The sequence below is a fragment of the Staurois parvus genome, unplaced genomic scaffold (assembly GCF_062004578.1).
Source record: "Staurois parvus isolate SC_StPar_1 unplaced genomic scaffold, SC_StPar_1.0 ptg002133l, whole genome shotgun sequence".
Classification (NCBI taxonomy): domain Eukaryota; kingdom Metazoa; phylum Chordata; class Amphibia; order Anura; family Ranidae; genus Staurois; species Staurois parvus.
In genome coordinates, this window is record NW_028319929.1 from 61,845 (window position 1) to 74,270 (window position 12,426).

Sequence of the window (12,426 nt, forward strand, 5' to 3'; positions counted from 1 at the left end):
TGTGTGAGGGGCGAACATTCACCATCAGAGGGGAGCAAATACACATTTCCTTCACTGTAGATAGATTTCAGAACAATGTTATTCCCTCCAGAGTGTTCTTCCCTCCTCATGGAATGTTGATTGGCAGGGGTGATGATTGGTGGATGGATGGTGGGCAGGGGAATGATTGATGGATGGGGGGACATGGGGGATGATTGGTGGGTGGTGGGTAGGGGAATAATTGATGGATGGCAGGGATGGAGGATGATTGGTGGATGGGGGGCAGAGGTGATGATTGGCGGATGGGGGGCAGAGGTGATGATTGGCGGATGGGGGGCAGAGGTGATGATTGGCGGATGGGGGGCAGAGGTGATGATTGGCGGATGGGGGGCAGAGGTGATGATTGGCGGATGGGGGGCAGGGAGGATGCTTGGCGGCTGGGGGGCAGGGAGGATGCTTGGTGGCTGGCAGGCAGGGGGGATGATTGGTGGATGTGGGAAAGAGGTGATGATTGGTGGATGGCAGGCAGGTAGGATGATTGGTGGATGGAAGGCAGGGAGGATGATTGGTGGATGGAAGGCAGGGAGGATGATTGGTGGATGGCAGGGATGGAGGATGATTGGAGTATGGGGGGCAGGGAGGATGATTGGTGGATGGCAGGGATGGAGGATGATTGGAGTATGGGGGCAGGAAGGATGATTAGTGGATGGCAGGGATGGAGGATGATTGGAGTATGGGGGCAGGAAGGATGATTGGAGTATGGGGGGCAGGGAGGATGATTAGTGGATGGCAGGGATGGAGGATGATTGGAGTATGGGGGCAGGAAGGATGATTGGAGTATGGGGGGCAGGGAGGATGATTAGTGGATGGCAGGGATGGAGGATGATTGGAGTATGGGGGCAGGAAGGATGATTAGTGGATGGCAGGGATGGAGGATGATTGGAGTATGGGGGCAGGAAGGATGATTGGAGTATGGGGGGCAGGGAGGATGATTGGAGTATGGGGGGCAGGGAGGATGATTGGTGGATGGCAGGGATGGAGGATGATTGGAGTATGGGGGGCAGGGAGGATGATTGGTGGATGGCAGGGATGGAGAATGATTGGAGTATGGGGGCAGGAAGGATGATTGGAGTATGGGGGGCAGGGAGGATGATTGGTGGATGGCAGGGATGGAGGATGATTGGAGTATGGGGGGCAGGGAGGATGATTGGTGGATGGCAGGGATGGAGGATGATTGGAGTATGGGGGGCAGGGAGGATGATTGGTGGATGGCAGGGATGGAGGATGATTGGAGTATGGGGGGCAGGGAGGATGATTGGTGGATGGCAGGGATGGAGGATGATTGGAGTATGGGGGCAGGGAGGATGATTGGTGGATGGCAGGGATGGAGGATGATTGGAGTATGGGGGCAGGGAGGATGATTGGTGGATGGCAGGGATGGAGGATGATTGGAGTATGGGGGCAGGGAAGACAGATAGATTGATAGATTTCAGAACAATGTTGCTCTAATAAGACCAATACAAAGTATACAAAACATTGTCCATCATACCTCCTTGTGCTGCGATGTTTGGATATCCTGCTGCACCGTAACCTGGGAATATAGAATGGGGTTGGAGAGGTTACATTAAATAAAACTTGAAGTACAAAAAGGAACAGAAAATGGGGGTGAAAGGTCCCTCAGACCCACCATCACAATTTCCCCCTCCTAGGGGCTCTTTATTATAACAGAGCAATGGAGCAAAAGCGACACAAGAGAAGGGGAACTGCAATGGGCACGTACACCAGGCCTGACACAGAAAGGGTCCTTGACGTCGGGAAAGATATTAGTACGAAACAGTACTATAGATCAATGTAACTTCCCAAGATGATCCGTAAAGGGCCCCTGAAGTCTGGATCCAGAATGGCCCACTGGAGTCCAATCCTACCTAAATGTCTGCATATGAATCATGGTGATGGAAGTTCTTCTAGTAATGGAAGGTCTGAGAAGAGATGTTCAGGAAGACAGGAGTGCACATGACCAGGACAGAGAAGAGAGGACAGAGATGGAAGGAGTTGTTATGGATACACACAGGGAAACAGCAGAGGGAATACTTTGTACAGTCTAGGGTGGAGAACAGGAAGTCTGTACCGGCTTTTGGTGATTTTGCTCCTTGGCCTACAAAAGAAAAAAAAAAAAGGAAGGTAAATGATAATTAAATGTTGAGAATCTGAGGGTTGATGGATCTTACATGTAATGATTTTTGGTGGTTCTTCATCATCACTTGAAACTCACCTTGTCCAAGAACATTGCCCAGGTAACTTCCAGCTACATTTCCATAACCTGCAATATGTAATGAATATTTATTCCACCATCTTTCCAAATCACGGGTCACCTCCCCATGAGGGTCACATCCTTTGTAGCCATTTTATTACATTGTTATTTAACACTTTCTAGTTACCTGGCTTCTGTTTGGCAGCCTGAGGATATTGGCCCAGAACTGGTGATTGAAGAAGACAGTTGGTGATGGAAAACCAGGGTGGATCAATGGTGTTATAAAAGAAAGAGGGGAAAACATTGGGTGAATGACATTCTGTATGAACGAGCTTCTTCATGATGAAGGTTCCACACTTATATTCGGGAGTCACCAACAAGATGAGAGATACAAGATGAAAAACATCTCAAATGTGATATAGAGAGGAAAATAAAGCACTCACCTGATCTCCCAGCCTTTACACCCAGTCCTCCATATCTATTCCGGAGTCCTGAAGAACAGATTGCATTGGTACCTGCCATGCATTTTACATGTCTCCAAACCACAACCCACATCTAACCCCAGTCACTGGCTCCCCCCCCCCCCACCAACCTACCACAGTCACCTGACCCCTTCTGACCTAGCCATAGTCACTAACTCCCCCACCAACCTATCTCAGTCAACTGACCTAGACCCAGTAACCATCTCCCCCCTTAACCCATCATGTTCCAACCCTACCCTAGTCACCTTACCTCTTCCAAACAGCTACCAAATCCTCCACCAACCTACTCAAGTCACTTGACCCCTTCCAAACCAGCCCTGGTCACAAACTCCCTAACCAACCTAGCTCCGGTCACCTGACCCCTTCCAAACCAGCCCCATTAACAAATCCCACACCAACCTACCCTAATCGCCTAACCCCTTCTGACCTAGCCCAAGTCACATATCCTCTTTCAAGCTAGCTCCAGCCATCACCTTCCCCACCAACCTACACCAGTCACCTGACCCTTCCCTACTCAGTCCCAGTCACTAACTCTTCTACCAACTTACCATAGTCAATTGACCCCCATCAAACCTAGCCCAAGTTATTTAACACTTCTCAATGTAGCTCTAGTAACCTGACTCTTACCAATCTAGCCCCAGTTATCTGACCCCTCACAACCAAACCCCAGTAACAAGCCCCTTACCACCTAGCCCCAGTCAGCTAACAATTCCAACCTAGCCATATTTACCCCGTCACCTATCAACCTAGCTCTAGGCATATGACTCCTTGAAACCTAACCTCAGTGATCTGACCCCTCCCAACCTAACTCCAAAAAACAAATTTCCCACTGACAAATTCCAAGTCAAAGGACCACTTCTAATCAAGCCCTCACATTACCCCTCAAACATATTTACATATGAACTGACCCCTCTCATCTCATTTCCAGTCACGAAAAGCCTCCAACCTTCGTTCAACAACCAGACAATTCCAAATGTTCCTCTAACCACCAGACATTTTCAATCCTTCCTCCAACCACCAGAAAATCCTAAACCTCCCTCCAACCACCAGACAACTCCAAACCTCCCTCCAACCACCAGAAAAGTCCAAAATTCTTCCAATCACCAGACACACCCAACCTTCCTCCAACCACCAGACAATTTCAAACCTTCTATTGAACACTAGACAAGTCCAAATGTTCCTCAAACCACTAGACAACTCCAAAACGTCCTCCATCCATCAGACGATTCCAGACAATTCTTCCACTCACCAGACAACTCCAAACCTTCCTCCAATCACCAGACAATTCCAAACCTTCCTCCAATCTGCAGACAATTCAAAACCTTCCTCCAATCAGCAGACAATTCCAAACCTTTCTCCAGCCCCCAGACAACTCCAAACCTTCCTCCAACCACCAGACAAATCCAAACCTTCCTCCAACCACCAGACAAATCCAAACCTTCCTCCAACCACCAGACAATTCCAAACCTTTCTCCAGCCCCCAGACAACTCCAAACCTTCCTCCAACCACCAGACAACTCCAAACCTTCCTCCAACCACCAGACAAATCCAAACCTTCCTCCAACCACCAGACAAATCCAAACCTTCCTCCAACCACCAGACAAATCCAAACCTTCCTCCAACCACCAGACAAATCCAAACCTTCCTCCAACCACCAGACAAATCCAAACCTTCCTCCAACCACCAGACAAATCCAAACCTTCCTCCAACCACCAGACAAATCCAAACCTTCCTCCAACCACCAGACAAATCCAAACCTTCCTCCAACCACCAGACAAATCCAAACCTTCCTCCAACCACCAGACAAGTCCAAACCTTCCTCCAACCACCAGACAAGTCCAAACCTTCCTCCAACCACCAGACAAGTCCAAACCTTCCTCCAACCACCAGACAAGTCCAAACCTTCCTCCAACCACCAGACAAGTCCAAACCTTCCTCCAACCACCAGACAAGTCCAAACCTTCCTCCAACCACCAGACAAGTCCAAACCTTCCTCCAACCACCAGACAAGTCCAAACCTTCCTCCAACCACCAGACAAGTCCAAACCTTCCTCCAACCACCAGACAAGTCCAAACCTTCCTCCAACCACCAGACAAGTCCAAACCTTCCTCCAACCACCAGACAAGTCCAAACCTTCCTCCAACCACCAGACAAGTCCAAACCTTCCTCCAACCACCAGACAAGTCCAAACCTTCCTCCAACCACCAGACAAGTCCAAACCTTCCTCCAACCACCAGACAAGTCCAAATCTTCCTCCAACTCCCAGACACCTTCACACAAATTCCAGTCAATTCAATCAAAAGGACACAAACTTACCATAAGGACCCTGTTGGTAACCTTGAGATGGGTATTGGGGGTATTTTCCTGAAAAAAATTGTGGACATAGTGTCATAGTCATACTGGGTGTAGAGAAGGTTCCAGTCAAACACATACAGTGTCATAGTAAGACTGTAGATAGAAACAATTATAGTCATTAAATACACAAATCAGACTGTATGTATAGATGGTTGTAGTCGGTGTATACGCAGGTCAGACCGTAGATATAGACGGTTGTAGTCGGTGTATACGCAGGTCAGACCGTAGATATAGACGGTTGTAGTCGGTGTATACGCAGGTCAGACCGTAGATATAGACGGTTGTAGTCGGTGTATACGCAGGTCAGACCGTAGATATAGACGGTTGTAGTCGGTGTATACGCAGGTCAGACTGTAGCTGTAGACGGTTGTAGTCGGTGTATACGCAGGTCAGACTGTAGATATAGACTGTTGCAGTCGGTGTATACGCAGGTCAGACTGTATACATAGACGGTTGTAGTCGGTGTATACGCAGGTCAGACTGTAGCTGTAGACGGTTGTAGTCGCTGTATACGCAGGTCAGACTGTAGATACAGACGGTTGTAGTCGGTGTATACGCAGGTCAGACTGTAGCTGTAGATGGTTGTAGTCGGTGTATACGCAGGTCAGACTGTAGATATAGACTGTTGCAGTCGGTGTATACGCAGGTCAGACTGTATACATAGACGGTTGTAGTCGGTGTATACGCAGGTCAGACTGTAGCTGTAGACGGTTGTAGTCGGTGTATACGCAGGTCAGACTGTAGATAGACGGTTGTAGTCGGTGTATACGCAGGTCAGACTGTATACATAGATGGTTGTAGTCGGTGTATACGCAGGTCAGGCTGTAGACGGTTGTAGTCGGTGTATACGCAGGTCAGACTGTAGCTGTAGACGGTTGTAGTCGGTGTATACGCAGGTCAGACTGTAGATATAGACGGTTGTAGTCGGTGTATACGCAGGTCAGACTGTAGATATAGACGGTTGTAGTCGGTGTATACGCAGGTCAGACTGTAGATATAGACGGTTGTAGTCGGTGTATACGCAGGTCAGACTGTAGATATAGACGGTTGTAGTCGGTGTATACGCAGGTCAGACTGTAGCTGTAGACGGTTGTAGTCGCTGTATACGCAGGTCAGACTGTAGATATAGACTGTTGCAGTCGGTGTATACGCAGGTCAGACTGTATACATAGACGGTTGTAGTCGGTGTATACGCAGGTCAGACTGTAGCTGTAGACGGTTGTAGTCGGTGTATACGCAGGTCAGGCTGTAGATATAGACGGTTGTAGTCGGTGTATACGCAGGTCAGGCTGTAGATACAGACGGTTGTAGTCGGTGTATACACAGGTCAGGCTGTAGATATAGACGGTTGTAGTCGGTGTATACGCAGGTCAAACTGTAGATAGACGGTTGTAGTCGGTGTATACGCAGGTCAGACTGTATACATAGATGGTTGTAGTCGGTGTATACGCAGGTCAGGCTGTAGACGGTTGTAGTCGGTGTATACGCAGGTCAGACTGTAGCTGTAGACGGTTGTAGTCGGTGTATACGCAGGTCAGACTGTAGATATAGACGGTTGTAGTCGGTGTATACGCAGGTCAGACTGTAGATATAGACGGTTGTAGTCGGTGTATACGCAGGTCAGACTGTAGATATAGACGGTTGTAGTCGGTGTATACGCAGGTCAGACTGTAGATATAGACGGTTGTAGTCGGTGTATACGCAGGTCAGACTGTAGCTGTAGACGGTTGTAGTCGGTGTATAGGCAGGTCAGACTGTAGATGTAGACGGTTGTAGTCGGTGTATACGCAGGTCAGACTGTAGCTGTAGACGGTTGTAGTCTGTGTATACGCAGGTCAGACTGTAGATATAGACGGTTGTAGTCGGTGTGTACGCAGGTCAGACTGTAGATATAGACGGTTGTAGTCGGTGTGTACGCAGGTCAGACTGTAGATATAGACGGTTGTAGTCGGTGTATACGCAGGTCAGACTGTAGATAGACGGTTGTAGTCGGTGTATACGCAGGTCAGACTGTAGCTGTAGACGGTTGTAGTCGGTGTATACGCAGGTCAGACTGTAGATATAGACGGTTGTAGTCGGTGTATACGCAGGTCAGACTGTAGATATAGACGGTTGTAGTCGGTGTATACGCAGGTCAGACTGTAGCTGTAGACGGTTGTAGTCGGTGTATACGCAGGTCAGACTGTAGATGTAGACGGTTGTAGTCGGTGTATACGCAGGTCAGACTGTAGCTGTAGACGGTTGTAGTCGGTGTATACGCAGGTCAGACTGTAGATATAGACGGTTGTAGTCGGTGTATACGCAGGTCAGACTGTAGATATAGACGGTTGTAGTCGGTGTGTACGCAGGTCAGACTGTAGATATGGACGGTTGTAGTCGGTGTATACGCAGGTCAGACTGTAGCTGTAGACGGTTGTAGTCGGTGTATACGCAGGTCATACTGTAGATATGGACGGTTGTAGTCGGTGTGTACGCAGGTCAGACTGTAGATATAGACGGTTGTAGTCGGTGTATACGCAGGTCAGACTGTAGATATAGACGGTTGTAGTCGGTGTATACGCAGGTCAGGCTGTAGATATGGACGGTTGTAGTCGGTGTATACGCAGGTCAGGCTGTAGATATGGACGGTTGTAGTCGGTGTGTACGCAGGTCAGACTGTAGCTGTAGACAGGACAGTACACAATACAGGGGACGTTTTCGAAGTAAAGAATCAAGCATGTAGCACTTACCTCCAGATTTTGCCCCCAGAGGACTGGCCACCCCCAGCTGTTGGGCCCCCACACCTTAAAGGAGAAGATAGGAGTACATTGAGGGGATCCTGCCTTTGGACAGTCAGGGGGCAGTTGGATGGTCAGTACTGTCAGTGGGAAGAGTTGGGGGTGCAGTCTGAGGGTTGGATAGGAACGTTGTCAGTTGGAGGTAAGGGAGCAGTTGGGTGAGCTGTAAAGTCAGGGGGCTGTCAGTTGGATGAAGTGTCTGTTGGAAGTCAGTTAGGAGGCAGTTGGGTTTACAGTGCAGTCAGTGGGTCGGTTGGAGGATTGGAAAGGGGCAGTGTGAGTTGTCAGAGGGCAGTTAGGTGGGCAGTAAAGTCAGGAGGTGGAGAGACAAAGTGTCAGTTGGAGGTCCATCAGGGTCAGTTGTGTGGGCAGTAAAGTCAATGGAGCCAGTAGAGGGAGCTGGAGAGAGGCAGTGCCAGTTGGGGCAGGAAAGGGGCAGTACCAGTAGGGGGTCAGTCAGGTGTTATATGACGGGTTGGTTGCACTCACCCCTGCTATAATCTGGCTGATATAGGGGGTTTCCTCCGGCGCTCTGCTGGGGTTTGGCCCCTAAAGGAGACAGGAAGTGAATTTGAACGGAGCAAAGATACCAGACACAATGAAATGCTCTTCTGGCCAATCATTTAGTGACTTTTCCTCGACTAGTCACTACACACCATTTCCAGGTTCCAGAGTCACTTTACTGGTGGACCATGATGTCTCTGTGGACCCTCAAAATCTCATGAAATCTTCCCTTCCTCCACGTCTCCACAATCATACCATCAATCAACCATAAGTTCCCCCAAGACCTGGATCCATCATTCAGAAAACAAGGAATTGGGCAGCTTTCATGAAAAAGAACGGTTCCTCCAGTTCCTGGAGACCATGATGGACACTTTTCACCGATGGTTCTGGTCCAGATATGTTATAAATTGTAATACATGAAATAAAAGTGATAGTCCTGAACTCAGACACGCAGATCTAGAACCATGTGCCCCCCTCCCGCCTCGTCCTGTGAGCCCCCCTCCCGCCTCGTCCTGTGAGCCCCCCTCCCTCCTCGTCCTGTGAGCCCCCCTCCCGCCTCGTCCTGTGAGCCCCCCTCCCGCCTCGTCCTGTGAGCCCCCCTCCCGCCTCGTCCTGTGAGCCCCCCTCCCGCCTCGTCCTCCTCTCACCACCTCTCGTCTCTTGTCCTCCTGGCCTGAACTCTGAGACTTTTCTCACTCTACCACCAAATTGTGAGCAAACTGTGAAGATATTCACCCCCCACCCCCCACCCACCCATCACATTCTCACCCCATATTACCTGGAGTCTGCATCCCTACACCCCCCCCCCCCCCAGCATAACACCTCTCCTATTGTATGGTTGATTCTAAAGTACTGCAACCCCCAGCATGACCCGGAGCCCAGACACACAGCTAGGGGAGACCTGGGGCCCATTCTATTGGATCAGATCTTGGTGTCCATTGTCCAATGGGGAGTAACCAGATGGTGGGCCCCACTAGGACCTCATTCTGTTCAATATCAGGCTGAATTAGGAGCCCAACACTACATCTGGGGAGACACACTGAGGGCAGGAAGGAACCGGCATGGAAGATGGGGTACTCTACATATATTGGTGGAAGGGCAGTACAGATGTGGTAGGTGGAAGGGCACTACAGATGTGGTAGGTGGAAGGGCACTACAGATGTGGTAGGTGGAAGGGCACTACAGATGTGGTAGGTGGAAGGGCACTACAGATGTGGTAGGTGGAAGGGCACTACAGATGTAGTAGGTGGAAGGGCACTACAGATGTGGTAGGTGGAAGGGCAGTACAGATGTGGTAGGTGGAAGGGCAGTACAGATGTGGTAGGTGGAAGGGCAGTACAGATGTAGTAGGTGGAAGGGCAGTACAGATGTACTAGGTGGAAGGGCAGTACAGATGTGGTAGGTGGAAGGGCAGTACAGATGTGGTAGGTGGAAGGGCAGTACAGATGTGGTAGGTGGAAGGGCAGTACAGATGTGGTAGGTGGAAGGGCAGTACAGATGTGGTAGGTGGAAGGGCAGTACAGATGTGGTAGGTGGAAGGGCAGTACAGATGTAGTGGGTGGAAGGGCAGTACAGATGTAGTAGGTGGAAGGGCAGTACAGATGTAGTAGGTGGAAGGGCAGTACAGATGTAGTAGGTGGAAGGGCAGTACAGATGTAGTAGGTGGAAGGGCAGTACAGATGTAGTAGGTGGAAGGGCAGTACAGATGTAGTAGGTGGAAGGGCAGTACAGATGTAGTAGGTGGAAGGGCAGTACAGATGTAGTAGCTGGAAGGGCAGTACAGATGTAGTAGCTGGAAGGGCAGTACAGATGTAGTAGCTGGAAGGGCAGTACAGATGTAGTAGCTGGAAGGGCAGTACAGATGTAGTAGGTGGAAGGGCAGTACAGATGTAGTAGCTGGAAGGGCAGTACAGATGTAGTAGGTGGAAGGGCAGTACAGATGTAGTAGGTGGAAGGGCAGTACAGATGTAGTAGGTGGAAGGGCAGTACAGATGTAGTAGGTGGAAGGGCAGTACAGATGTAGTAGGTGGAAGGGCAGTACAGATGTAGTAGGTGGAAGGGCAGTACAGATGTGGTAGGTGGAAGGGCAGTACAGATGTGGTAGGTGGAAGGGCAGTACAGATGTAGTAGGTGGAAGGGCAGTACTGATGTAGTAGGTGGAAGGGCAGTACAGATGTAGTAGCTGGAAGGGCAGTACAGATGTAGTAGGTGGAAGGGCAGTACAGATGTGGTAGGTGGAAGGGCAGTACAGATGTAGTAGGTGGAAGGGCAGTACAGATGTAGTAGGTGGAAGGGCAGTACAGATGTAGTAGGTGGAAGGGCAGTACAGATGTGGTAGGTGGAAGGGCAGTGTTGAGGAGGTGCAGGGGCAGGAGATGTACTCGGGGGGTATTAGGGGAGTGGGGGGCGGTACTGAGGGGCATTAGGCAGACCATAGACATGATTGGAAGGGTTCAGGTTTGCTCCCAGCCAGCTCCATGTATTATATCGCCCAGCACCATCCAAGAGGTGAATGGAGGATCGATGTGACAAGAAGACCTCAGACAGTCACATATTTCATATATCGATAGAGACGGAGAGATGCGGCCACCTACCTCCTTGTAAGCTGATCCCCACCAGGGACAGGAGCAGAATGAAGCACAGCATTGTCCAGAATGTTCAGGAAGCAGAGACAGCCTTGGGGCCCGGGCCCCTACATATACCCCACTAACTCAACCCCACCCCCCACCCCTCCTACATGTAATGTGTCAAATACTGCCACTGAGCAGACACTGGGGTGTCATATGTACACAGCGGGCTGCATGGCCAGCAATCACGGGACAGACTACTCCTCCGAGAAGAATGATACTACTCATCCGCCGACCCGGCCTGGACACCATCTCAGATTCACCCCCCACACCCTACTACACCCCCCACACCCTACTACACCCCCCACACCCTACTACACCCCCACACCCTACTACACGGCAACACCCCCCACACCCTACTACACCCCCCACATCCTACTACACCGCTACACCCCATACACCCCCCACATCCTGCTACACCCCCCACACCCTACTACACCCCCCACATCCTACTACACCCCCACATCCTACTACACCCCCCACACCCTACTACACCCCCCACACCCTACTACACCCCCCACACCCTACTACACCCCCCACACCCTACTACACCCCCCACACCCTACTACACCCCCCACACCCTACTACACCCCCCACACCCTACTACACCCCACATCCTACTACACCCCACATCCTACTACACCCCACATCCTACTACACCCCCCACAACCTACTACATTCTACTACACTGCTACATGCTACTACACCCCCACATCCTACATCACCCCTACATCCTATACACCCCTCTAGTCCTCTACTCACCCCTACTACAGTGCCTTAAAGAAGTCCCCCTCCCCCTAAAATGTCCCCATGTTGTCATGTTACAATGTATTCCCCTCCCCCCTGAAATGTCCCCCATGTTGTCATGTTACAATGTATTCCCCTCCCCCCTGAAATGTCCCCCATGTTGTCATGTTACAATGTATTCCCCTCCCCCCCGAAATGTCCTCCATGTTGTCATGTTACAATGTATTCCCCTCCCCCCCGAAATGTCCCCCATGTTGTCATGTTACAATGTATTCCCCCCCCCCCCGAAATGTCCCCCATGTTGTCATGTTACAATGTATTCCCCCCCCCCCCCCGAAATGTCCCCCATGTTGTCATGTTACAATGTATTCCCCCCCCCCTGAAATGTCCCCCATGTTGTCATGTTACAATGTATTCCCCTCCCCCCTGAAATGTCCCCCATGTTGTCATGTTACAATGTATTCCCCCCCCCCCCCCCGAAATGTCCCCCATGTTGTCATGTTACAATGTATTCCCCCCCCCCCGAAATGTCCCCCATGTTGTCATGTTACAATGTATTCCCCCCCCCCCCCCCCGAAATGTCCCCCATGTTGTCATGTTACAATGTATTCCCCCCCCCCCGAAATGTCCCCCATGTTGTCATGTTACAATGTATTCCCCCCCCCCCGAAATGTCCCCCATGTTGTCATGTTACAATGTATTC

At 50.4% G+C, this 12,426-nt stretch overlaps 1 protein-coding gene across 7 annotated transcripts in view; it reads right to left on the reverse strand.

The window, feature by feature from the left end:
* Window positions 1-11,070, reverse strand: part of LOC149432637 (uncharacterized) — a 33,658-nt gene extending 22,588 nt beyond the window's left edge. For all 7 annotated transcript variants that reach the window (XM_089665104.1, XM_089665108.1, XM_089665103.1 and 4 more), the window contains exons 1-9: window positions 10,944-11,070; window positions 8,335-8,394; window positions 7,798-7,851; window positions 5,030-5,077; window positions 2,674-2,721; window positions 2,418-2,456; window positions 2,252-2,299; window positions 2,108-2,134; window positions 1,529-1,570 (exon numbers count right to left, since the gene is read on the reverse strand). In XM_089665104.1, the coding sequence (XP_089521230.1) occupies window positions 1,529-1,570; window positions 2,108-2,134; window positions 2,252-2,299; window positions 2,418-2,456; window positions 2,674-2,721; window positions 5,030-5,077; window positions 7,798-7,851; window positions 8,335-8,394; window positions 10,944-10,995 (418 nt within the window). In that variant the 5' untranslated portion in view covers window positions 10,996-11,070. The remainder of the gene's footprint in view (window positions 1-1,528; window positions 1,571-2,107; window positions 2,135-2,251; window positions 2,300-2,417; window positions 2,457-2,673; window positions 2,722-5,029; window positions 5,078-7,797; window positions 7,852-8,334; window positions 8,395-10,943) is intronic.
* Between the last annotated feature and the right edge of the window lie 1,356 nt (window positions 11,071-12,426).